Source organism: Lampris incognitus, chromosome 2 (genome assembly GCF_029633865.1).
Source record: "Lampris incognitus isolate fLamInc1 chromosome 2, fLamInc1.hap2, whole genome shotgun sequence".
NCBI classification, from domain to species: Eukaryota; Metazoa; Chordata; class Actinopteri; order Lampriformes; family Lampridae; genus Lampris; species Lampris incognitus.
This window is the reverse complement of record NC_079212.1, coordinates 28652448-28680017: the sequence shown is the minus strand read 5'-3', so window position 1 is coordinate 28680017 and position 27570 is coordinate 28652448. Positions and strand designations below refer to the sequence as shown.

The following is a 27570-nucleotide window of genomic DNA, read 5'->3' as shown; positions in this document are numbered from 1 at the left end:
CTCACATGTACACAAACCCGAGATGGATTCTAAGGGGAGTGATGTTTCATCAAATAGTGGCTTTCAGACGAGTGAATCGGCCAAAAACGACGATTCATCTGCTGAAACGAATGAATTATGTCCCGGTTTTAAGGACGTCGATGCATTCGTCAAGGTAAGTGAGGTAACGGCTACGTGTCCACGGAGTAGCGCTGGGCAACGTGGACGTGCTTAGAAGCCCCTCTAAATGGCTATCTATTTATGTGGCAGCGGTGATTTTGATATTTCAAACTTTTCTACACATTGTTATAAGCTAATTACGTTTCGGGATGAGGTGAAAGCAACGTCTTCAGTTAGCCAAGTCGTTTGAAACCAGAACTGTGTCGGCGAGGACCATGTTAATAGCACAGGTCTAACTTTGAAACATTATGAGGGTCGAGATCTAGTAATTCAGATACGAATGAACTCGGTATCGTGTTTTCATTCAGTTATCTATACCTGCAGTATGTTAACTGGTGATGACGATGGTAGCTGAGGCTAGTGCTGGGCGATATGGAAAACAAAACCGCAACAAAATCATATCGTAACGGGCGGCACGGTGGCGCAGTGGTTAGCGCGGTCGCCCAACAGCCAGAGCCCCGGGGCCCCTGGGTTCGAGCCCCGGGGTAGCCCAACCTTGGGAGTCGTCCCGGTTCGTCCTCTGAGTAGAGTTTGCATGTTGTCACCGTGTCCGTGCGGGTTTCCTCCGGTTGCTCCGGTTTCCTCCTAAAGACCTGTAGGTCAGGTGAATCGGCGATACTAAATTGTTCCTAGGGGTGTGTGAGTGAGTGTCCAGGGTGTCTCCCCGCCTGCCGCCCAATGACTGCTGGGATAGGCTCCAGCGACCCCGGCACCAGGATAGGTATTGTGGCGAGCTGGCGTGGAAGAAATCGAGAGGAAGAGATTTCCTTTTTTTAATGGCAATTCCTGTGTCCCATACACCGCACGACCCCCGGAATGCTAATTTATTTGCACACCAAATGACTATCGAACAATGATTCCCCCCCCCCCGATGTCACCACCGGAAACGTCAGTGTCAGTCACGGTCCTACGGTTAGTCAGTCAGTCAGTAAAATGGGCGACAACTTATGCTGCGTTCCATTCAAAGTCCGAGGTCGGCATTTCCAGCTTCCGACTTCCAAGCGTTTCAGGTGCACGACGCCAAACGTAAGCAAAAAACATGGCTGACCGTGACAAACTGGCGTTATTATTGGCAAATGTATAAACAATTGTCAGCAGTGCACCCTCCTTGCATATATGTAAACGAAACAGAGGAATAACTTTTGTGCAGAGATAACTTTCAGAGATTGTTTACCATAACCAGCTACTTAATAGCATTGTAGACATATTTTGACATCAATTTACATGCAGAGCAGGTTTTACTATATGATAGTATGTATTGTTTTAATTAAATACAGGCAAATGTACTTTACGTTGCCTTGCCCAATTTCCCCTCGGGGATGAATAAAGTATTCTGATTCTGATCGGTTAATGGTTTACCACTTTGCGCCTGCATGGGTGCTGCCATTGTTGTACAAGTAGGAACTCCGGCTTTAAGTGGCATTCCATTGTACTTTTGCTAGTAGGAGGTTGGAAAATCTCGACTTCCGAGTTGTGTGGAACGCAGCATTAGTCCGAGTCGAACCCCTAAACAAATAACACAGTCACAATAACCAACACAACATCACTAACATGAACATTAACAGTCCAAGAGTCCCTTGCGCTCCCCCAGCACAGAATTGCCGACAGTCAAGAGCGACCACCCTCTCTGGCCGCTACAGTATTTTTCACAATATTGATTTATAGCACAATATCTGCTTCCATATGCAAAATGACATGTTTACATATACAACTGAGGTTCATCTAATTGAACTGTTTGGTCATGTAAAGTGAAATATAAAACCAAAACTTGTTTTCAAATCATATTCCCTTAAATATTTCAGTCTTTGTTTTGTAAGACATTTCAGGTTACAGATTATAGTTTTCAGTAATTTAGACAACAAAATCCTGTATCACAACATGACCATATCATGATACAAGATTAGGTATCATCTGGGATTTGGGTTATCGTAATATGTGATATAACATAAATGTTGTCATTCCCTGGTCTTAAAGGCTGACTGACAGTTAAGTGATACTATTTTCTGAACGTATTAGACTCTTTTAGCTAATAAAATGAATAATGAATACCTCTACTTACTTGGTCGCAGAGGTGTAAAAACCAGGTCCAGAAAGTAAATGTCCAAACCGTGTCTTTGCTCTAACCATGTTACTAAACCAGCTGATTTCATTAACTAGTTTTCCCTACCTAGTTGAGGAGTGCTGTTGACTAGAATCTGCTGGTGTAGTGCATGAGTGGAGCAAATACATGGTTTGGACTTTTACTTTCTGGACCTGGTTTTTACACCTCTGCTTGGTCATGATGTCCACATTACTAATGGTCATCTCTCCCATTTGTCTTGTTTTTAGATATCTTGTGAAAGTACCAGTAGTCATCCACAAAAGTATTCAGTCAAAAATATCATGATGTTTGAATTTGTCATTATCTCACGCTAGCTCAGATCTCCTTTTCCTTCTCTTCCTTGCAGTATGGACTGGGGACTGTATTATCAGCCACCAAGGCATCTGCTGGACTGCCTCAAGCGGGAGATGAATATGATTTCTATCGTAGCTTCCCTGGATTCAGAGAGTTCTGTCAAACTCAAGGAGATAAACTCTTACACTGGTGAGTATGGCTTATGTTGTCATTCCATTTGTTTGAGGCACACGTTGTATGTGTTGTTTGCTTAGTAACCTCCCATCTTGTACTTTTTACGAATGAAAAATATACTACTGTTTTCACTCTGTCCTTCCATTAGCATGAGTCAGATAATGCAACACCATGGCTGCAAATCTCTCTTGAGAGGCCAGAACAATCTGACGGGTTTGGAGGAGAGGTTTGACTTGGTGGTGGACTCCAATGATGTCATTCTTGAAAGAGTGGTACGAAACAAACATATACGCATGTTTGTGTGTTCACATATATTGTACATAGGGGTGTCCTGATCAAAATTTTCTTTTCCCCGATCATAGACATTTAATACTGAGTATCTGCCGATATCGGTTCCTGATCCTATATTTATATTTTCCTGCATAATACAGCTGCACAGTGCACACTGAGTACAATAAAGTTGGTAAAGCCAATCCAATTTAGATATGCTTGACAATTTAATAGCTCTGCATTAAGAAAAAGAAAAAAAACCTATCACAGCTGTCCATTATTGGTTTTCATTTAGTTTTTTAAACAAAATAATAAAATAAACAAGCTAATGATAATGTTAAGTACAGTAGCTCATTCAAATATAAAATACTTACCTAAAAGAACTGACTCTCCAAAGAGTAACATGTGAACATGTGTTCCTTTGAATGATAAGTGTCTTATCATATTAGTTGTGTTGAAAGTAGCTTAGTTACTACCACCTTGCAAAACAGTGGCATTGCATATATTGCAAGTGGCTGTTGGGCTGCTTTCATCTTCCAGTTTAAAGAAGTTACACACCTCAGTAATCTAGCTTCTTGTTGTTGCAGACTTTTTTTAAAATACGCTGACCACTGCAAGTTATAGATTATGTTAGTTTAAGACATCTAGATGTATCGTAATGAGATGTTTATAACACCTATATGACAGCTGACGTAGGCGGAGCTCAAGGGCATAAAATAAACAGAATCAAAATTGGATCAGGCTCAATATAGCCAATACCAAACAATTAAAATAAATCTTGATTGGCACTAATACTGATCTCTCGGGTCCGATAGGGACATCCCTAATTGAACATGTATAGCTTTGGTATCAGTGTTGTAAAATGCTAGTTATGATGATCAAGTTTATGATGATGAAGTCCTTGTGACTGATTTTTTTTTTCCAGGGAATCCTGCTTGATGAAGCAGCTGGGCTGAACAGGAGCCAGCAGCCTGTTATGTCTGCAGGGTCTCAGCCTTCCAAAATCATCGTGTCCAGCTGGAACCGGAAGGTTGGCTAATCACACCATCCTGTCAGCTCTGAGAGAGCAGGCATCAGTCTCAGTTTTGGGCTTTACACATGCTCAAACTTTGTGTTCTAGTCCTGGCACCCATGCAGTTAGTGGGGGGGGGGGGGGGGGGCAAAACAAAATTGTAGTGCTTGAAGAATATTTGCTGTAAGTCCTTGTTATTCACTATTAGTAGATAATATCCAACTAATTCTCTGCTTACATTGACAAGGGCTCAGACTCCGGACGTGGGGAGACTTTCAGACTGCTCCAAGCCAAAAACATTGTCAGGCCTCAGCTGAGATTCAAAGAAAAAGTTGACAATAGCAACACACCCTTTATCCCTAAGATCTTCATCAAGCCCAATGCAATAAAGCCCCTTCCTTCATGTAAGACAGAATCTTATTTTATTTTACTATATTGTATTCTTTATCAGTAGCATGTCTTTTATCTCCCAGCTAGATTAACAATAATGATCCATGTAGGGACACTGAATTGTTGCGAGATTAAAATGTTGATAGAACTAGATTAAAAAGGAACAATGTAAACACAAAACTAACATTAAAGATGGTAAAAAGCTTATGGAGTCATATAACATGATAACAACCTATATGCAAAGTGTGCAAACATGGCAATAGAGCCTGGACAAATCAAACGAGTCTGTATCATATACACTACTATGCATGCATGTCAAAAATCGAGTTAGATTTACAGTTATTTTAACAAAAAACTTTTGGAATTTATGAAGTGTGCAATAAAATCTGTAACTTTATTCTACTTTGATACAGCTTGTCTTGAGTAAGAATAAGCTATTTGTGTTTTGAGCAACCATACTAGGGATGCCCTCATGGAGCGTGAAACAAAATCTCATTCTCTTTCCCTCTGGTTTGATCTCAATTATAGATTTTACAAAAAAGCAAATCTGCAAACAGAGACCTGAAGACTTGGATGTCCCAGCTGCTTTGGCTGATTTAATCCACCAGCAAAGAACTCAGAAAAACATGGAAGACATGTAAGACAAATACTTTTACTGATGATGGTCTGTTTAAAGCTACAATCCCAAAAACCACCATTTTCTTTTTCCGTACTGAAACCTATTACTATATTGGTATTGCATTGGTGTTTGGCCTTTTCAAATCCCAGAAATCTATTCAAGATTGGTCACAGCTAGAAGACATGGTTGAACCTGAGTTTAGCTATTAATGTAGTATCTGTTTAGCAAGCTTAGTCTGCCATATTGTTTGTTAGTTGCAACACATTTGCTTTTTCCTTCAAACACGCCACTGTCTGCCTTATTTTCCATGAGGGAAATTGTTAAGTGCCATATTATTTCTCATTGCAAATTTTATCTAACATTAACCTTTGAAATAACTACAAAAATATTCATGATTTGGATATTTGTGGATGAGCTATTATTTTAAAAACCCTAGCAAAAAGTATATAAAATGATATTTGCTTGCTTGTAAAACTTCAGAGTTGTATCTTTAGGGTTTGTTACTGTCTCTCTCATATCTTGCGTTCCAATTTTTACAATATTTGATTGATGTAGGTTTGCACATCCGTACCAACATGAATTGGATCATTTTATAACACCGGTAAAGTTACTGTCAAGGCCTGAACCTCAGGTAAATACAGAAGCAATCTTTTTGAGCATGTTTCCCCAAAACAGTTTGGCTCTCGATGCATTAATTTTCTTTTTTTTATCCATTTTCAGATGTATAAACCAATGGCAGAAACCAAGTTTTCTTTTATATACTCGCTGGAGGATCTGGTGGCTCTGAATGAGAAACTTGCCCAAGTGTCAGAATTTGCTGTGGACCTGGAGGTACAGGACTAGGAAAAAAAAAGTCTTTGAATTCTCTTTGTCATCAGATTGAACTAAGTTGCTCCCATGTTTAGATCAACTAGCCCCAGATTGTACTTTCAAAGATGGGAGGAATTCGTCCCTTAAAAAGATACTTAAATTAAAAGAAAAAAAAAACATAGATTGTCCAAGATCTTGAGCATGATGGTTGGTTCATTCTCACGGTTTTTTCTGCATTCCAGCACCACTCCTACCGGAGTTTCCTGGGCATCACCTGTCTGATGCAGATCTCCACCAGGGAGGAGGACTTCATCATAGACACCTTGGAGCTCCGCAGTGAGCTGTACATACTGAACGAGACATTCACAGACCCATCTATTGTCAAGGTGACCGAATCCTCACCACCTGAAATCGTGCACTTAACATTATACCTCTACCAATTTTACAATTTGCTCAGTATTAATGTGAAAATGTTATTACTGTTTATCTTAAGGTTGTTGTTTTTATGGAAAGGCCATTGTTCTATGTATGGCCTGTTTTTGCTCAGGCTTTTATACCTGCCATGAAAACTACCCTGCAGGGATAAAGAGTATTGATTTGAACTGGATTAAATTGAAGGTGGTTAAGGCTGCTTTATGAAAACAGAGCACAACCCTATCTAAATTATCTATCATCACCTCATAATATCAGTAGATAGTTGTCAAAGACCAACAGTAAGTTAAGCTATAACAGCTCTGCATTAGGGCTTCATAAAGGATATATGTTACAGTTCTCCAATCTAGTTGTAGTTTATGTATGGGTGGTGCATTGAATTGAGAGTGTCAGACCTTGAGATCAACTGCAATGCAATAAACTGCAATCAGATACACACTATATAATTCTATTTGGTTTTGTCAGGTATTTCATGGTGCTGACTCTGACATTGAATGGCTACAGAAGGACTTTGGCCTATATGTAGTGAGTCTCTTTGACACACACAGAGGCAGCTGTGCCCTGAACATGGCGAGGCACTCGCTTGACTACCAACTCAAACACTTCTGCAACGTGGACTCCAATAAACGCTACCAGCTTGCTGACTGGAGAATTCGGTATGTTATTATCCTTTACTGCTTCAACCTTCACTCATTGTTGGTGACATTTTTCCATTTGATACTTGTAATGTATTGGCATTGAGATAGCAGTATTGGAGCTCCCTCTACGGGTGCTGGGTGTGTTTTCTGTTGTGTTGTAGGCATGCACTGTTGAGTAAATATAGATTAAAGAACTGCACGACATACACCGTTGTCTCGGTCTCCATAATGTATCTTAAGTTAGGCGTTATCCCAGTATATTACAATTTGGTGATGAGGATGGGATGAGAAAAATCCAACAAAGCGATACAACTTTGCGGGAAGTAGATCACAGACAAGAACTTTGTAGCGTTAAGAAACGGCTAACAAAAAAAGAGGTATGCTAATGAGAGTTAGCTAGCAAACTATCCTAAGGCTACGTGACTACTGAAGCTGGCAAGATGGCAGCATTTCAGACCGGAGCGTTAGCGGAGTTCAACAGGGGAAAGGAAGATTTTGAATCTTACCCGGAAAGATTTGAACAGTGGACAATCGCTAACAATGTGGATGACGGAAAAAAGGTCAGTGTGTTCCTGTCAGTGATTGGAGCGGATACCTACGGACTTGTGAAAAATTTGGTGAGTCATAATAAGCCTAGCACACAAACCTATGATGTGCTAAGCAAGGCCCTGAGTGACCATTATAAACCGAAGCCCGTGGTCATCACCGAATGGTTTCGTTTCCAGAAAAGGGACCAACAAGAGGGTGAGTCGATTTCTGATTATGTAGTAGCACTGAAGCAGCTGGCGACTCACTGTGATTGTGGCACACACCTTAATGATTCACTCCATGACTGTTTTGTTAGTGGCTTAAAGACTGAGGCAATTCAAAGAAAACTTATCAGACCCAACGCTAACGTTCAAGACGGCAAGTGAAGTCGTCTGGAGAAGTCTGGAGAAGTATGGTGTTCGAGTGAAGCGGGCCAAGTGTAAGTTCATGGAGAACAGAGTGGAGTACTTGTGCCATATAGTGGACAGTGAAGGACTTCATCCCACAGAGGAGAAGGTGGAGGCCATAAGTGAATGCTCCAAGTCCCACCAGTGTCTCAGAGCTATGTGCATTTCTCTGACTCTTGAACTACTGTGGAAGGTTGATGAGAAATCTATCCACCCTGCTGCAACCACTGCATGCACTGCTAAAGAAGAAGAGTTTGTGGAAATGAAATGGGCAGCTAAGTGTGAGGAAGCGTTCAAAAGTGCAAAGATGCAGTTGCAACGAAGTAAACTAGTCATGCACTGTCATGGCCCTAGTTAGAGTTGGAGTATGAACAAAAAGTGTCCGCCCTGCATCAGGCTGCGGTGCTGGCAGATGAATTTGTGCTCGCACACAAAAACATCTTTGTGTAGTGTAATATTTCCTTCCCCTGCGATTCCTCCTCATGGAACACCAACTTGCATGTCACCCAGGCTTCACATGTCAGTACCCCTCCTCCAAATCCTAAGGTGGGGAAACTGTTTCGTTTGTCATGAGCCTGGACATTTAGTTGCCGACTGTGAGGCCTTAAAACATTAAGCAGCAGAACAGCAGTCAGAGGGGCGGTCGTGTCCCAGATGAGAGAGAATAGGGAGAACCTAAGCCAGCCGCAGAAGCAGGAGGTGAGAGTTGCACACCTCAAGTCTGCCATCGCTGACCTCACACAGCAGTGTCATGCAAAGCAGGTTGAGGCAGAGAAGCTTTGTTTGGAGCTGGCAAATCAAAAGGGGGGAGGAGATGGGGTCCGCGGTGGTGTAGCGGTCTAAGCATCGGCTTTGTGTCGATGCAGTTGCCCACTGGGGACTGGGGTTCATGCCCCGGTCTCGATGAAGCAGCAATCATTGGCAACGCTGTCTTCGGGAGGGGGGCGGAGTTGGCTTGTGTTCGTCACGTGAATGCGTCTCTTTGTGTGTCGGAAAAAACTGGTTCGGCCTGCAGTCGCCTTGTCACGAAAGTGGGGAGGCGGTCTCCTTCGAGACTGCTGGCCAGAGAGATGCAGTTGGCGAACACATGCAGTACGAGGGTGGGTGTTTGAATTAAAATAGGGATCGATTGGCCACTAAATTGGGAGAAAAAAGGGAAAAATCAGAAATAATTTTTTTAAAAGGGGAAGGAGATGAAGCATCTGAAGATTGTCCGCGCGGAACTCAAAAAAGCTCAGGAGTCCCAGCAGGAGATGAAGCTGCTGCTAGACATGTACCGCTCCCCAAGGAGCAGAAGGACAAAGTCCAGTTCATGGCGGCTGAGAAGACCATGTCAGAGGCAGAGGAGCTGAGGCAGAGGCTGAGGGACCTGGAAGAGAGGAAGCGAAGGGAAGGCAAGAAAATGGCTGATGAAGAGGCCCTGAGGAAGATTTGCTCTGTAGAGGAGCAGATCGACATCCTCAACAAGAAGCTTTTAATAGCGAAACAGGAGGAAGATGCCTTGCTCAGTGAGATGGATGTGACGGGCCAGGCATTTGAGGACATGCAAGAGCAAATCATCTGACTGATGCAGCACCTCAGGGAGGAGATGCCAACTCCAAACTGAGTGAACGGATCAAGTCCAGCCAGATCCACAAGCTTCTCAAAGAAGAGAAGGAAGAGCTGGCCGACCAACTGCTCACTCTCAAAACACAGGTGGATGCACAGCTGCAGTTTCTTTTGTCATAAGCCTGGACATTTAGTTGCCAACTGTAAGGCCTTAAAACGTAGGCAGCAGACGGAGGGCGGTCGTGTCCCAGATGAGAAAGAAAAGGAAGGACCTAAGCCAGCTCCAGAAGAAAGCCCAACCCCAGGTCTCTTCTACCCATCTTCTTCAGCCTTCAGCAACCCCTGCCGCGTTAATTCCCCCCACAGATGGCCAGTGTGACTCCAGCCCAGCCCGCTGATTTCTCCAAAACCAGCCCTGCATGTACTCCAGAATATACCCAGTCCCTGGAGCAGGAAGTCTCTGAGCTTAAGGCTCCATGCAGGCACCTGAATGAGCAGCCAGAGGGAGCAAGATCCCTCAACACAGCTGCTCTAAAGAAGCAGGAGGGAAAAGTTGCACACCTCGAGTCTGCTGTCGCTGACCTCACAGGGCAGCAAGCAATGATGCCCTGTATATGTCCATTATTCAGGTTTTTTGTTTTATTTTTTATTTATTTTCCCGAATCATATCATTTCCTCATGGCCCAGTAGCATATGCTTTGCAGCCCGGTGGTTGGGGACCACTGGCCTAGTCAACTGCAGAAAATGTCAGTTGACTAGGCGGTCCTTCAATGTGGCCTGGGACACAAGTGCGTTTACCCTTCAAATGCAATGTGGACAAATACGTCCCAGGCCACCTCCGAATGTGGCCTGAGCAATCAGATCTCATGACGCGTTGAGGACACATTGGGTGAATTCACACCTATACTTGGGGTTGTCCACTTGTGACTGGCTCACCCAAGATGCATGTTAATGCCAGGTGTAAAGAGCCTCTTAGTCTATCACAAAGTGCCCACCAATCTGAGAAGGCTGCCAAATTCCAGCATGGAAACTTGGTGAAAATTAAGCTCAAAGTGGAAGAAGAAAACAATGACAATATGGTGCCTATGCACTTAGTGTTTGGCCCCTAAATAGATAAGGGACTTGGCATCTGCTCAAGGGCCTTTTAAACCGCGATTTTGATCAATACAATATTTGACCACCCTTGCTGATAATTTCTTGTTATATTCTGCTAAAGGAAAGCTAAAATATGACACATTGCACCTTTTAAAATGGAGAGGTGTGAAATTAGTATTGACATTACTCTTGTCATTTAAGATAAATAATATTGTTTATCCTTGCAGCCCCTTGCCAGAGGAGATGATTGAGTATGCAAGAGCAGACACCCACTACCTCCTTTATATCTACGATTGTCAGAGAGCCCAGCTGATGGACATCATCCACGGGCTGCCTGGCCTTCTTCAGAGTGTTTGGAACAAGAGCAAGGACATATGCCTGAAGGTGAAACACTTATTGTCAGACAGGGCTAAATATACCCCATAAATTGCCACATTTACTGTCTCAGCCAATTCCCCACCATTAATTGCACTTTTTGCAAATTCTTTTGCAAATATATGAATTTTAAGCTCTGATTTTGCCTTGCATGTTGACATATGTCAATTTGTTGACATGTTCTGTTACTTTCATCATGTGCCTGCTGTGTAAAGCACAGTAGGATACATATTATTTGTCATACCCTTATGCTTATGCTTCCATACAAATTTCAGCATATAGCTAAAATTTCAGCGTATAACTGCAGCTTTGAGAAAACCCCCTCAAATTATACATCAAAACATGCAGTTCGATTGGGAATCGTGTGCTATACCTATTCTTAGCAATTCGAGTTAATCATGGCAATGAAAATCGCAAAAAATTTGCCATAAATAAATGGTAAATGGATGACATTTATATAGCGCTTTTCTAGACTACCGACCACTCAAAGCGCTTTACAATGTATGCCTCGCATTCACCCATTCACACACACATTCATACACTGATGGCAGAGGCTGCCATGCAAGGTGCTAACCTGCTCATCAGGAGCAGTTAAGAGTTCAGTGACCTTCCAATTACTAGACGACCCGCTCTACCTCCTGAGCCATGCCGCCTTTCAAAATATTCTATAGAATTCCATAGAAAAACAATGCTGTGAAAATGATCAAACCCACCCCTGCAGAGAGGAGGGTTTGTTGAGGAAAATCAATATTTTTATATCTAGTATGGTTATTGCAAAATCGCAGCTTAAATGTTGTGCTTTTTTCATTCTGTTTCTGAGTTTATAATGGGTGTATATTGAGTGGACTGTTCAGAGCTAGAATACATCACATGACCCACACTCTTAACTGCCAAAATGCAACTTGATTGATTGAGCCCTGAAAATTTTCCCAAAAAAACCTCTTTTAATTCTCCCAATTTCTAACCATCAGGGACAATGTATATAACAAAACGTAGAGAAATTTGTCCTCTCTCACCCAGTGTGACTTTCATTGTCACATGAGTAATTGTTTTGAATAAATCACCTCCAAGCACAGAGTGTGCTGATCAAAATTCCTATAGACTGCCATGTTAAACTGAGATCTGAAGTTCTTGCCAAAAACAGAGATGGTGGCAGTTTTTGAACTGCAACAGCTCCTATACCATAAACAGTAGGTATACAACATAATAATCAGCATCTTCACTGAAGCCTTGTAATGCTCCTTATGTAAAATTTTTGTCGGTACGACTTGTACTTTTCAATCTGTGAGGGCAGCAGGCACTCGAAATTTCTCCAGAAATTTTCTAGTTCTCTTCTAGTATGTGGTCTCTAATTCATGCTTTTATATTTTTTAATACCATGCTAATGGCCAAACACCCAAGAAGTATTTTACATTCATATTTTTACATTCCCAATGACTACCCATGTAACCAACTTTCCATTAAACAGAAATATTTGAAGCCCATTTTCACGGAAAAGTCGTACTTGGAGCTGCAGAGGAAGCAGAAGAAATCATTTGATACCCAGCAGCTTACCGCCTTCAGACTGTTATTTGGCTGGAGGGACAGGCTGGCCAGGGAGGAAGATGAGAGCACTGGGTAGGCTGTAGGAAACGTGTGGGTGAATGGTTACTATAACCTGTTAAGGCTTTTTCCTCATTAAGAATTCCTGTCCGGAGTTTATTTGCTGCCTATGTATTTGCAATGCCTTCTGATTTGACAGCAGTTTTCTCCGCTTTTAGTATCTTGCGTTGTCTAAGCCTTTTGGCTGCAATTTGAGCTTGCATTAATTTTGTTCGTATTAATTTTGTTCACATATCTTGTCTGATCAGATATATCCTACCCAATCATATGCTGATGAAAATATCTGAAGAGCTGCCGAAGTAAGTTTATTAAATGTCACAACAATATTGGGTTTTCATATACTTTCCTAGAACAACCATTGGGTTTTGTTTTTTGTTTTTTTGAGACTTGTTTTTAGATTTATGAACTTGGTACTCCTACTCAGTTCTTTTGAGACATGTCTAATTTCCGGGGGGGGGGGGGGTCCTCACCTTCTCTTTATTTTCCCAGTCCAAACCCAAAACAACCTTATTTCTGTCATTTCATCCAGAGAGCCACAGGGCATCATTGCTTGCTGTAATCCCACCCCCCCAATGGTGAGGCAGCAGGTGAATGAGTTGCATTCACTGGTACAGCAGGCAAGGGACGTACCTCTCCTTAAGGTGAGAAACAATAGTTGGAGGCGACAGAGAAGTAATGGTTGGCCAGCAGCTTGGAAATTTCAGTGTTTCTGTGTTGTTTAGTCACTGTTCAGTCACTTGTCAAGTTTTCAGTCAAGATCGGCCCTTGTAATACAACTTTTTCTAAATTTATAGGCTGAAGTTGTAACTCCGACGAAAAAAGGACTCACGGACATTAAAATGGTTGGTTGAAAACTGATGAATCAAGGCAAAGCCCATCAGTTTGGATTCTTTATTGCAATCCTACCTTGCAGAAAAAAAATGCAATTGAAGGTGTAGAGCTAATTAAAAGAAAATTAATGTTGTGGAACAACTTTCCAGCCAGAGACTACCTTGTTTGGTCCACATGATACCTCCAGAGTCTCTGAGGGCAGTTTTTCCCTCCACTCTCCAGATGGTAAGTTTATTTTACAGTCAAGTTTTGCATTTCCATATGAATATTTTATGTTGTCAGATGTTAAACCTATTTTTTTTTCCAGAACTGCCAACCAAGCGTGGAACACTCTTCTCAGAAGATGAACAAACAACGGAGGTTGATGTACAGAAAATTGCCGGCCTGGTCGCGAAAGCCAAAATAACAGTCTTTGAGGTAGGAGTCAACTGTGGCATTTCAGTGTACTATTTTTAGTTAATCTTACATATTTAATTTGTGTAATTTTGGCTTGTGGTTCCATTTGAAGGTGGCAGAGGAAAAGAAAGACGAAACAACACTCACAGTGGCTCAGCAGAAAGCCAGCCGCATCATTGAGTCCTTCCAAAACCCTTTTAGAATGGTATGAGTTTTTGAGTTAGTCAGTGTTGCCAGAATGGCTGGTTTTCTGCCCAATGGCCTCTGTGTATAACTGTACTTCACTGACTTCCAGTTTCTATGCAGCGGTCCTATCAGTTTCCTGTTTGTTGGCATGTGCTATTGACAATGGCATATATTTCGCGGTGCCTGCAAGATTTACCATGGATAGATAAATGTCAGCAACATGCACAGAATTGTCGACAAACTTTCACCTGCACCTGCCAGCAAATGGGTGAAAAGTTTCAAGTTTCAGGTTGTACATATATCAAGTTACGTCCACAATTATGAGGATGGACGGACGGATGGAATTGTGGACATAACTTAAGTTTGTCGACAATTCTGTGCATGTCGTTGACAACTATCTATCCATGGTAAATCTTGCAGGCATCATGAAAAATATGCCACTGTCAATAGCACACGCCAACAAACAGGAAACTGGCATGACCGCTGCAGTAGAAACCGGAAGTCAGTGGACTACAGTTATGCACAGAGTCGATTAGGCAGTTTTAGGTTCTATTGTGCGGGGAAAAATGGGCTTGGATGGGTGGACTGACTTTGGGCTGGTTATATTATACTTACCTATATTATAAATTACAATATATTAAAAAATATATATTCAGAAAAATGTATTCCTTTGTTATGCAAACAAAACATACTTTTCTCCACATGCAGTCACTCAGCACATCATTGATATGAGTTACCATTATTACCACACCCACCCACCCGCGGCTTCCCCAATAGACACACAAGCTAGTGTTTTTGCAATGTCACCTCATAGCGCCTGCTTTGGAGAACTTGTGTTGGTCATAGATTTTGGCAGTAGTATCTAGCTAGGCAATTGTGCGTTTTGCAAGATGCCGAAGTGGGGAAAATACAAGAAACCCTACCGTAAAGAATGGGAAAAGGACCCTAATCTAAAAGCATGGATAACGCCAGCTACAGACGAGCCCAAAGCACATTACAATTTGCAATGCTGACAACAGGGCCCATTACAAAGACTTGAAGGTTCACAGCGGAACTAATACATAGAGGTCTCGCTGCTTGCCTAGTGTCAAGACTTTTGCTGTGCCAATGGCGAGCAACAGTGGCCAGAACATTGATGATCAGAAACGCTGTGAACTCAGGTTAGTAATGTATGTCACTTGCCACACTTCAATTAATGCTGTGAATGACTTATTGGATATACTGTGAGATGAAACCGGAGCATTTAAAATGCACAGAAATTAGCTTAAGTGTAACCAGTGGTGTCTCGCGTGTGTTGCGTTTGAAGAATTGGCCCAGACCAGGATATCTTTGGAGGCAATCTCCATTTATTCTGACAGTTAAAATAAAAAGAATCAAAATCTTCCGGTCAATAGTGACACATACTCTTCAGCCCCTCTTGCATGTATAACACAAAAAGCTGATAATGTTGCAATCAGTACATTAAAATATGTAAAACATACCTGTCAAAATTAAAATAAAAAGAATCAAAATCCTCCAGTCAATAATGACATATACTCTTCAGCCCCTACACAAATTAAATGACACAGGAATATGTTTGCATGCTACACAGTAAGTTTAGGCAGGAAGTCGACCTGGATCAGCAGGTTCCAGTGAACAACTCTCTCATTTCCCTCTAGATCCCTGATCCAGTAGATTTGCAGGGCAGGTTTTGAGGCCACCACGGTATAAACAACAGGCACCCACTTATCAGAAAGCTTTTTATGTTTCCCCCTGATGCCCTTGTTTGCCAGCAGCACCTGGTCACTGAGCGACAGAGGCTGACCTTTGACCCGTTTTGTTGTACTGGTCACACTGATGTCTCTGCTCAGCTGTGCAGTTCTTCTGAGCCACTGCCATGGCACAGTACAAGTCCTCCAAAAGGAACTTCATGTAAGCATCATAGTCACACACTGTCACATCATGGAGTACGTTCTTGAAGAGAAGGTCAACCGGCAGCCTAGGGACTCTCCCAAACATCAGGTAGAAAGGAGCAAATCCAGTGGTCTCATGAACAGTTATATACAAAGGTCATGGTTTGCATCATCTGCAGCCATTTCTGCTTAGAATGGAGGGGTAGAGATCTCAGCATGTTGCCCAGGGTGCTGTTAAACCTCTCTGTACTGCCATTCCCCATAGGGTGGTAGGGCAAGGTATGGAACTTGTCAACTCCTGACAACTTCAAGAGCTCGGTGATCAGCTTATTTTCGAAGTTCGCTCCCTTGTCAGAATTGAGGTGCTGAGGGAAGCCATAAATGCAGAAAATGTTATCCCACAGCTTCTTGGCTACCCTCTTGTCAGTCTGGTCCTGACAGGGAAAAGCATGTGCCAGCTTTGTGAAGTGATCAGTGATCACAAGAACATCCACAGACTTGTTGTTATTGTCTTCAGCTGATCAAAAATCAATGCAAACAAGTTCCAGAGGAGCGTAAATCTTAATGCTGTCCAGTGGGGCCCTTGCAGAAGGCTCAGGGGTCTTGCTGAGAACACTCTATGGCAGCACTTCACATGATTGCAGACATCTTTCTCCGTGTCATACCAGAAGTAACGCTGGCGAGCCAGAGAAAGTGTGCGGGGCTGACCGTGATGACCAGCATGGTCATGAACACCGGACAATGCGTCTGCCTTCAGGGACCCGGGCAAAACAAGCTGAAACCTCTTATGTTTGGTCAAGGGGTCCTTTGTGACCCCATAGAGGATGCTGTTAAGGAGTGTGAGTTTATCCCACTGTTTAAGGACTCTCAGAGTTGGCTGACTCTCATTGCAGCGTTCGCATCTGGAGGGCCCGAGTTTCCTGTCAACATAGTGAGCAACCCTTGAGATGACTGGGTCCTGTTGCTGGTGTGACTGAAGGTCAGCGAGAGACAAGGAAGGCAACACGTCCTCACCAGGAAGTTCCAAGGTGGTGAGGTGGTCAGCAAGAGAAGCTGCACACTGTGTAAGAGGAGCAGAGTCCTACTCGTCCAAAGAGGAGAAAGAGAGAAGACGTCATCTTCAGATAGTGAACCCTCAATGGCAGCAGAGGTAGAGGGACCTTCCAGTGGTTGTGGCTGGCAGGTGAGGCGGAAGGTGTCTTGCACACATCCATCACTGACATCACAGACCTGGCCCAGTAGCTCAGAATAAGGTTCGCACAGCAGTCGCTCTCTAAAAGGCTTCACAAATGAGTCCCTACTGAGGGCGTCTGCTACCACATTCAAACTGCCTGGAATGTGTTTGATCTCAAAGGAATATGGAGCCAGGGTAGAGATCCAACTCTGCTCACAGGCGTCAAGCTTCAGCTTGTTTAAGATGTATGTGAACGGATTGTTGTCTGACCAAACAGTGAATCTTTGGCCCTTGAGCCAGTGGCTGAACTTGTCACAAACCGCCCACTTAAGAGCCAAGAACTCCAGCCTGTGAGCAGGATAGTTGACTTGACTGCAACTGAGTGTTTTGCTTGCAAAAGCGATGGGTCTTGCTCTCTCCTCGCCAGATGGCACCTAGGACAGGACAGCACCCAGACCATCAAGTGAAGCATTGGTGGAGAAGATGAAAGGCCTATCCAAGTCTGGATGTGCCAGCACCACACTGTTGAGGAGTGCGCTTTTCAGATCTTCAAATGCTTTCTCACACACAGGACTCCAATCCTGAGGGGTCAGCTCTCGGAATGTACCAGCTATCCGCCTATTAAAGGGGCCTTTAGCTCTCCTCTTCTGCCCTTAAGTGAGTGTATAGAGTGGTTTTGCGATGGAAGAGCAGCCAAGAATGAAATGCTGGTAATACAGCACCATCCCAAGGAAGGATTTGACCTTCCGCTGAGATGGAGTGCAGCCGTCATCATTCATGAGGTCCTCCTTCCTGAAAGCTGAGATGACCTTCACTTTCTCCTGGTCAACTGAGACACCACTGCTGTCCACCACATGACCAAGAAACCTCACTGACCTGTGAGGAAAGTGGCACTTCTTCTGTGCCAGCTTCAGGTTGTTGGTTCTGAGACATGAGAAGACTGCCACTGTTTACCAACTGTAAAAAGGGTCTATACGGTGGACAAACGCCTTCACTTCCCCACAGTCCAGCTTGTCCTTGGAGAAAACATCCTAGTAAGTGAGCACGAGATCAGCCAGCCACTGTTTCCATTCATCTGACACTTCGTGGCTTTCAAGGTCGATGTTTGCCTATCCGCAGTCCTTAAGCCACTGAGAGGGAACACAGGTGGTATCCGAGTTGAAGACAGGGTCCGCTGTCTGACTAGCGTGTGGTCTACTCACCCCCTGGGGGAGTGGAAGATCCTCCACAGAAATACAATGAAATACATCTGCCAATCTTGCATTGCATTATAGTGTCACAGGTCTTTTCGTTGGGTTGAGGATCTTCATCGGGACCCAGCCATCTCCCCACATGGATGCAACAACCCGTCCAATAATGATGTCTTTAGAAGCTGAACGAGAAGAGGTGGGCTACATGAAGATAGTGCTCCCAGGTGACACAGGGGCACTACTGGGCAACTTTCCCCATACAAGATACTCCTGTTGTGGTGCAAGGGTGACAGCCTGTCGTAGCCTAACAGTGCCAACCATGTCAGGCATTTCAGCACCAGTCCAACAATTGATGCAACTGAGCAACTGCTCACACTCCGGGTCCAAGGTGTTGGAGCAGATGACCTCTCAGTACTTCTCATCAGACTTCATCCTCTGTATTATGAGCCTGATAACATTGCTTCCAATGATAAGCTCATCCCTCTGCCCTTGAACAAGGAAAGTCGGCACAATGAGCTTGGATCCATAAATCTCAATGTCCAAGTCATAGATATACATCTGGGTTGTGTCGCAAGGCCACCACGGCCAACAAGGACCACCTTCTGGGGCACAGGCTGATTACTTGGAAGAATGCCAGCGGCTCTAAGTTTGGACTTTGCCTCTACGCTGAGCATGCATGACATGCTCCCTGAATCGAGCATCTCCTTCAAAGAAGACTGGCCCCCAATGGACACTGGAGGTGTCACCAGCACCGCCCATGCTACCCCTCTCACTACACGGGCGGGCTAGTTTAAATCATGATTGAAGGGAGAAGGGAGTGGCATGGCTGGGGAATGGGAGGTCTGCGGGTACTCATGTCTCATATGCCCGGGACTGAAGCAGTTGAGGCACAATCAATAAGGTCTACAGTGTGCGTGGGTTGAGTGGTCCCTGGAACCACAAACTCTGCATGTTAAGGGCTCAGCACCCTGCTGGTTACGGGGCCGGCCAGCCTGACGGCAGACTGGCTGATGGTTGACTGGGCAACGGCTGTCTGACCTTTGACTGATTGCAAGGGAGGCGTTGCACAGGGACAGAACCTTGTCAAACATAGCTACGACCTGTTGAAAACCAGGCTCGGTAGCTGGAATTGAATCTGAGACAGCAGCGGGAGGTATGGACAAGGAGGCAGGGCTGCATGGTTCCACCATCATGTCTGACCAAGGCTGACTGCAAGCGAGGGCAGAAACAGGAAGGGAGGTAGTTAGGGGCTGTTGCTGATATGCCATCTAGGCAGCTTGGGCCATGCCAGGATCTTAAAGGTGAAAGGAATCAGTCACACAGCTCTGACTGTAAGCTGACAAACCCACTGTGTGTCGGGACTGCGCTGCTGTCTTGGTCTAAATCACATAAATGTGTTTCTTGCAGAAATGCTATATCTGTCTGCAGTCCCTGCAAATGTGAAGAAACGCTTGTCTGCTTTACTCGCCCATTCAAACTTTTCACCTTCCATGAGATCAGCTTAACAGGCATGTCCCCAATATTACGGGAATCAGCCGTTGGGGTTTGTGTTGACAAAAATATGTATTAAGAATAGGCCTAGTGAAGTGTAAATGTAACATGAAAAAGACCACTAGAATGTTGTGTGACTTGTATGCAAGACATCAAATACAAAGGAAACAAAAGCACAATAAATCTCCGCCAAAATGAATCTCAATGTAAAGCTTTCATTCAATGATTATTTTAAAGGCAATCAGCACGCCCTTGTAACCCCTACCTCGAACACTATGCTACGTTCAGACCAAAGGCGGCGAGAATTTTTTGGGCGGCGCGAATGCATGCAAAGTCAATGGGAGGAGGCGAATGGGCGGAATAATTCGCGGCGAAATTACGGGCGGCGCGAATTGGGCGAATCGAGCGACGAACGCGCCTTCGCGGGAGTTCAAAAATGTCCAACTCGGGCGAAGAGTTCGCCAGGCGATAGCCAATCACCTTCAAGTAAGGTTAGAACCCGCCTTCATGTTGGGAAAGAATACACGCCCCTACCCAGAATTCCGGTGAAATTCGCCAAGCTGTGCACGTCTCCGGTTTATGCTGTGAACCCAAACCGAACGCTGACGCCGGTTTCGGCGGCGCAAGTTGATATAAAGCAGAGCCACCGCAACTGATCTCTCGCTCATCCATGATGATCACAAGTAAACACAAACTGCTCGTGTGTGGTATTTGTTGTGTGCGGTCTAGCAAACTTGCTAGCAGCGTTGGTGTAACTAGGCTGCTTGTTGTGACGTCAACACAGCGAATTCGCGTTCTGTTCGAACACACCTGGCGGAGCTGGCGGCCAAACTGGCGAACAAAGCGGCGCCAACTCTCTCGCCGCCTTTGGTCAGAACGTAGCATAAGCCAGAGAAAAATGAAAAGGGAACGAAAAACCCCCAGTCCTGTTTACCTCCCCAAATGAGGTGAACAGCAGGCATCTATAACTGCTCCCAAAGATTGAAATAGCTTATTATTATATATTTGTCCATCACAGCAACGAGGACCATCTAGTCATCCTGTGATGGACGACTAATGACTTGCTCAATGATTTTAAAGTGAGGAAGAGTTGCACATCATCAACCCCACTCTCTTGTCCAAGACCATCTACTCCCAGTGGCAAGACTAAGCGAGAGGACTGGCAATGGAGACGGTTGCAGATTTTTCTTCAGGGTTTCGTCCTGAATCCTTTCCCATAAACGAGTATACCCGCAAAGCAGCAGAGGTTTTAAATCAGAGGTTTCCTTCTCCTAGATGAACTGCCTGACAAGGCTAACGAGCTTCATCTACCCAGGTTTGAAATAGAGTTGTCCTTCTCCTAGATTGGCTGCCGACCAAGGCTAACGAGTCCAATCGACCCACCCGGTTATGCCGCCGGGAACCCAGTCGCCCTTGCAGCAAACTTTGTGAAAACAGGAGGTACCACAAGAAGGTGCTTCTGTGGACACATTTGCGTAGGAGCGGCCATATGCTAAAGTCCTGATGGACCCACGGCGATCAGTACACCAGGAAGCGAGAGGCCACCACACTGCTTCCCATTCCTTTTGGCAAGTAGGACATCTGGCCCAATGCTCACCACCTCCCCAAAGTATTAGTTCCCTGACCAGGAATCAAACCCAGGCCGCGGAAGTTGGTTCTCACTGCAGAACGTTTGCCCCTGGGGCGGGGTTGCCTTGGGGCAACCCCTCCCACAATGTGGGTTTTCATTGGTTCAACGCTATTCGTGTATTCGTCAACACTTAGCGAGTCCAGAAGTGTTCTATCGCTACTGTGAACGGAAAAAATAGGTAAATGACGACTATCTAAGGGGATTTTAATCAATATAGGCTACTATGTCACTAGTTACTAGTTAACTATGTTAACGTTCGCTAGCTAGTTGAGCTCAGCAAAAAAATACTGCTTTGATGAAAGTGCCGCGGTCAGGCTGAGTTTCCATTTGATTTAACGTACTCAGCCCGACCACAGCATTTTCGTCAAAGCAGGCGTGCCATCAAGCGGAACGTGCGAACGATATAGAGGTTTGAATTCCGACCTTTAAAGTGTGGAGAAATTGACCTGTCAGTTCATAACAAAATGTTTGTATTCCTCACAGTAGCGATAGAACACTTCTCTGGACTTCCTAAGTGTTGACAAAGACGAATACATGAATAGCGTTGAACCAATGAAAACCCGAGGCAACACCGCCCAAGGGGCAAGCGTTGAACCAATGAAATCACACATTGTGGGAGGGGTTGCAACCCCGCCCCCAGGGGCAAACGTTCTGCAGTGAGAAGTACGTATTTGGGCCGCGGTGGTGAGAGCGCCGAATCCTAACCACTAGACCACCAGGGAGCTATTGAAATAGCTACACCATATTGAGTGAACACCCAGTGCAGCACTTACATCCTACATCCAGGATGTACATTCTTCATCCTTATAACCTAGTCTTGTTTTACAAAATAAGAATAAAAAAAATAGCCTCGGATCTATTGATCTGTCATTCCGATCATGCGTTCAAGCCATTGAAATTAATGTGATATCGTTGATCAAAAACACAAGTTTGTTTTAGGTCGTTTTGGGTCGTTTTGGCTCTAGCTCTGCCAGCGTGTCCGTAATTTGATTTTGTGAGGTTTCCAGGGCAGGGATTTTATTTGCGTGGTGAATCACTGATGTCTAGTGAAGTCATTGTGGAACAAAGTTCTTTAACTATTTCTTCACGCTTAGTTAGAGCTGTTGCATGAAATTCAGCCATAATCTCTGCCTGTAGCGCTTTCACCTCAGTGCAGATGGTGGTGATCATTTCGTCTTCAGTGTTCAGCTCTGCCATTTTACCTGTTATTTGGATAGCTAGCAGAGAGCTATCGGGCAGCTTTGCTGACTTGCTGTTCCCCACGTGATTCTTATTTGTTCTGGACATTAAGAATTGGTTAGTTGTAGTTTGCAGCAACAATGTGCTGTGTCCGAGAATGCAATAGCTATATTTGTAGGAAATATATGAAAGTTCAGTGGAGAAGCTTCGGAACATGTCCTCACTCGGTCATGTCATAACCGGAAGCCCTGCTTTATATTATTTCTTATCCATAATATTTGAGTGGTTTTTTTTTTATCAATTTGGGTGGATTTTGAACACTTATTGGGCTGGAAAATAGACCAATCTGGCAACACTGTTAGCAATTTAAGTGTGTTACACTTTGTTTTATACCAACACCTGAAGTATTACTGAATATTTTTCCTTTTATTTTCAGTATTTGCCCTGCAGTGGCGTGCATGTCAACAAGAATGCCAAGTTTGATCCCTCTTCAAAAATATATGAGGTAAACAAGCTCCATTCATTTATTGTAGTGACTGAGTGTTAGAAAAGTGCTATATAAGTTTGATTTATTATTTTTATTTTTATTATTATCATTATTATTATTATTCTTATCATCATCATCTATAACTAACCAAGTCCAAAATACCATGAATTAGTCAGGTGAAAGGTGCTCCAATCATCGTTGATTGTGTTGTTGTTCACAAATTCCTCTATTACTGTATTCTCTAAATGTACAGATAAGTAAGAAGTGGAAACTACAGAGTATTGGTCAGCAGAAAAAGGAGCTGGATGCCAAGAGGAAATCCAAGGAGGAAGCAAAGGAACGTGCAAAGAAGTTAGCAGGTAAGGATCTGATAATCTGATTCACTTGTTCTTACTTTTCACTTAAACAACGTGAATTTTCTGTTTATAGTTTACAAACTATAAACCACATGTCACTTGCCACTTGTCACTTGTCTGTGAGTTTGTGTATGGTCTGGGTAGATTGTAAAAACTGAATTGCCCTTCTGGGATGAATAAAGTTGTCTGAATCTGAATCTGAAAAACACACCCTGCCCATGAAGCTAATGAAATTGTATGTTACAAGTAAAATGTCAAGTCCTCAAAAGTGAAAATAGACGCTGTGTTTATCTGTATATGAGGTAGAATGAAAATTTACAGTAGTCATGAAATATGAGATGAGGGCTCTCTACCACATTGTGACAAGTAAAAGACAGACGTATTTTGAGTCTACCATTTTGGCTTTTAAACGGGGTATTTCTTCATTGTACCATGCTCTTAACTGACACAGAAGAGCGAATGAAGGCCAAGCAGAGCTACCAAGAGTCTCTCCAGAATGTTGCCACTGTCCGCCAGCAAGTAGTTGTAAGTATCTTGGCCTTTTTTTTTTTTTTTTTTCCTGCAGTAGTTTCCATATTGACAGCCATACTGGGCAAGTGTGACACCCTAATGAAAGCCTCACAAATATTCAGCCAAGCACCCAGTGCAGCCTAAAGAAATTATCTATTTAACCCCCTGCCTTAGTTTCCATTTTCATAACCCTGGTGTTTCTACAAGCAATCTGTAAGCATCGTGACGCCCCAAGCTATACAAGCACTTTTGCCACTCTGCAACATTGGCATGGCAGTGCTTTTTCTTAATATTATGTCCCTCACATGGTGTGCTAAGGGAAGAAGCATGCCTGGCATGGGATTCAAGCACGGCTCATCAATCACTGAATGTTTCGCTTTTCCTCTTGGGGGGAGCACTACCAGCCCATCGCCTCTCAGCTCAGGGTCTCTAAGGAATTGGTTCATACCCTTCTGCTTGGTTAGTCATATTCAATCTCTTGTGAACACACGGTCTTTCCTTTCCATTTAGATTGGTCAGTGAGTGTTGGTACGTTCACACTACAGAACAGAAAGACAAGGTGACCACTGTGTTCCATCATCTGCTATTCGCCAGCCAGCAGCTCCTGTTCCCCCTCTGAACACCACTGTGAACCGAGAGCTGTAAACCGCTACTGTTCCCCCTATCCTCTTACTGCAAAGGCTGACAATAGTTATTTGCTGGCAACACTAATAGTGTTCTGCAGCAATCCATTGTGTGATAGGGCTTAAACGAAAAAGTCACTTTTAAGCTCCTCTAAGCTGAAATAATGCCCTCTAGTGAGTCTGTATGCAGCTTTGGCAACAACACCACGGTACCCCAGTGGGATCTGCCCTTTGTTGCTCAAGGAAGCCCTTTACTCAGCACTGAAAGCCCAGATCTCCATTAAGATTACTCCAATATCAACGCCAAGAATACATTAAATTCTGACTCTGGCATATTAACACTACCATGCCACCAAACCTACCGGGTATAAAATTTTGCTAAATATTTCAGCAGGAATCTGCAAAAGCAGGAGGAAAGAAGAGGGAAAGGGTCACAAGTGAGGATGGAGAGTCAACCCCCAAACCCAACAAAAAGTTGATGAAATCTGCAGAGAAAACCAAAGAGAAAGACCCGGCTCCCCAAAGGGACTTCAAGCCCTTTGACTACAGTCAGTCAGACTTCAAAGTCTTTACTGGTAGGCATACTGCATTTTTCCAATTTATTTTTGTCTAATCGAATCATATTTTTCAAATTACTTTCTCAATCATAATCTGGGTCATATATATTGTAAATAACACATCATCATTGTTGTTTTTACAGGGGCCAAATCAAAGGACAGCACACAATTTGACCCAAACAGGGAAGGCCAGGATTCAAAGCAAAAGGTACTTGGAATATTTTTCCCCTATATATTATAATAATTTGGAAAAGATCACTTGAAGGCAAAAAGGCACATTATACAATTATTTAATCTATGTCATGAAATAATAATTTGCCTTTTTCTGTCCATAAAGAAAAACCAAAAGGGACAAAAGGCTAATTTTTCTGCTGGAAATCGAAGTATGTCCTACATGGCTGGAAAATCGAACAGGTAAAAAATATTGAACTGTAATTTTCAGACCATACCTTAGGTTTTCTTTCTATGGGAGACTTGTGTAGGGGGGTGTTTGCAACCTATAAAGCCAGTTTTATCTTTTTTCCAATATCTTGAACAGGGGGTTCCGGCACAACTGGCCTAAAAGATAGACCTGCTCTTCATTGATTTTTTTTTTCTAACATGTCTTTTTCCTACATAAAATTCAATATTTATTGAATTTTAAATTATATTTCCTTTTGTCAGACAATTTTAGAATTTCATTTAGCAGAGTTTTACATGTAAATATGGGTGATTCACAACATATGCTGTTGAAACTTTGTACCCTTCTCCAAACCTTCCCATTAAAATTGATTTTAGAAGGAAAAAAAATGGCCTCATCTTGTGACCTACACTGCTTCATCACCAAAGCTTAAAATATTATTCTGTTTTAGCTGAGATTAGGAAAACATTATTGTATTTAAATTTGCAAACTCACATTAACATTTAGGAGGAGAGTAATAATGAGTCTGAAAAATCCATGACGCAACACTCTCCAGATTTTCAATATAATGTCTTGGTGTAATATTGTAAAATTATTTCACAATAGGTTACATTTTTTTGAAACGATCTCAGTTAACATTTACCACTTTTTTTATTTCATCTGCATTTTGAACATTTTAGACCAGGTTTCAAAATAAAAAAAAAATTGTGACAAACCATCCTCGGATTGATATTGTCGACATCCTCGGATTGATATTGTCAACTGACGACGAAACTCAACAGAGAAAAACGTTATGAATGATGAGAAATTGAATGTTTCCACCAAAGTGTTTTTTTCCCCCTTTGGCAGATGCTAAGTGGGAGAATGTGAATTGAGTTGAAATGGGAAAAATCTGCGGGATAGTGTGCTGCAGCATCAAGCTTAAGCAACTTTGAGTGTTAGAAAAGCGCTACATAAGTTTAATTTATTATTATTATTATTATAAGCATGGCTCTGAATAATGCTAAATATGAAAATAACGCCTTTGCCCCCATTTGAATGAGTTTGCACAAGTGAAAATAACTTTTCTCTGTGAAATGTGCTGTGATAAGTTGGGTGGTGCTATTATCGATCATGTCCCATTTTCCCACTGTAAAATGCTCGGGACATGTCTTCAACAAATTACAAATCTTTCAGCCCTTGAACGATTTTGATCAAGTGTTTCATATCTGAGCCAAGCCAGCCAGCATGCATTTAGCATCTAGGCCTATATTAATCATCTTAACCAGTGCTTCCCAGTTGGGTCCTTGGGTACCAACAGTACTTGTAGTTTTCTATTTTGCCAGGTAGTTTATTTACATACACCTGTTGTTCCAGGTCTACAACCTCCCTCACCCCGCAGGTGAATGTCATAAACTGCCTGCTACAATAGAAAACCAGCAGCAGGAGGTACCCAAAGATGAGAGCCACTGGTTTTAAACACATTTTGAAGGACATTATTTTACTTGACTGGAATGCCTCCTTTGTTCCCATTCCCTCAGACCGATAGCACTATACAACCAAACAGGTCTATGAACGCTGCTCATTATGTGGCCCATACATATCGGCTGTTGTTGACAAGTGCCTGAGAGCCTCGGGTTTGTTTTGCAGTTGTGCAAGTCTCACCCAGGGGAACGGGAACGGTGTTAAAAATAAATAGATTCCTGGAGCTGACACGTTAAGCAACGTTACGAAGGAATGCGAGCTTTCCAGATCGGTGGGGAAAAAGCTGTGATGGCATATTCTGAGTGGCCTTTTATTTTGTAAAAGTTTCATATCTCGGGAACACACTTGACTAGATGATTACACGCCGACTGAGTTTGAAGCTCGCGGAGGATCACCAAGGACATCCGGCACACGTCCTCTTGGAGTTTGTAGGGTTTTGAGGTTTAGACCGCTCGTCAGGTCCAGTCAGCCTGTTTGATTCTTACGAAGGCTATGGCGACACGTCTGAACGCCACAGATGTGTGTGTGTGTGTGTGTGCGTGTGTGTGTGTGTGTGTGTGTACGCGCACGCGCGGGCGCCTATAACTGCGGTCATAACCATCGTGTTTAGTTTACGACTGTAATTTGCCCAGTCGGTCGTTATATGTATGATGCCAAATCTTCCCAGGTCAATTAAAACTTTTGTGTTGCTGTTCGGGGTCCAAATGACTCATTTTAATACATAGTATTAAACTCCACAAGCTTGGCATA

The 27570-nt window shown here is 43.2% G+C and overlaps 1 protein-coding gene across 2 annotated transcripts; it reads left to right on the top strand.

The window, feature by feature from the left end:
- On the top strand, positions 1-25890 carry exosc10 (exosome component 10). Of its 2 annotated transcripts, none has more exons than XM_056273908.1 (25): positions 1-154; positions 2607-2743; positions 2877-3000; positions 3924-4028; positions 4258-4414; positions 4929-5037; positions 5575-5650; positions 5740-5850; positions 6072-6215; positions 6727-6917; positions 10705-10861; positions 12321-12469; positions 12703-12753; positions 12984-13095; positions 13249-13296; positions 13435-13510; positions 13593-13702; positions 13794-13886; positions 22860-22928; positions 23164-23269; positions 23718-23791; positions 24794-24974; positions 25100-25164; positions 25294-25370; positions 25495-25890. In XM_056273908.1, exons 1-25 carry the CDS (start codon positions 23-25, stop codon positions 25523-25525), a joined length of 2685 nt encoding a protein of 894 aa, XP_056129883.1. In that variant the 5' UTR covers positions 1-22; the 3' UTR covers positions 25526-25890. The 2 variants fall into 2 exon arrangements, with proteins under 2 accessions (XP_056129883.1, XP_056129882.1); XM_056273907.1 differs by having other exon boundaries at positions 24791-24974; positions 25495-25889.
- The last annotated feature ends 1680 nt before the right edge of the window (positions 25891-27570 follow it).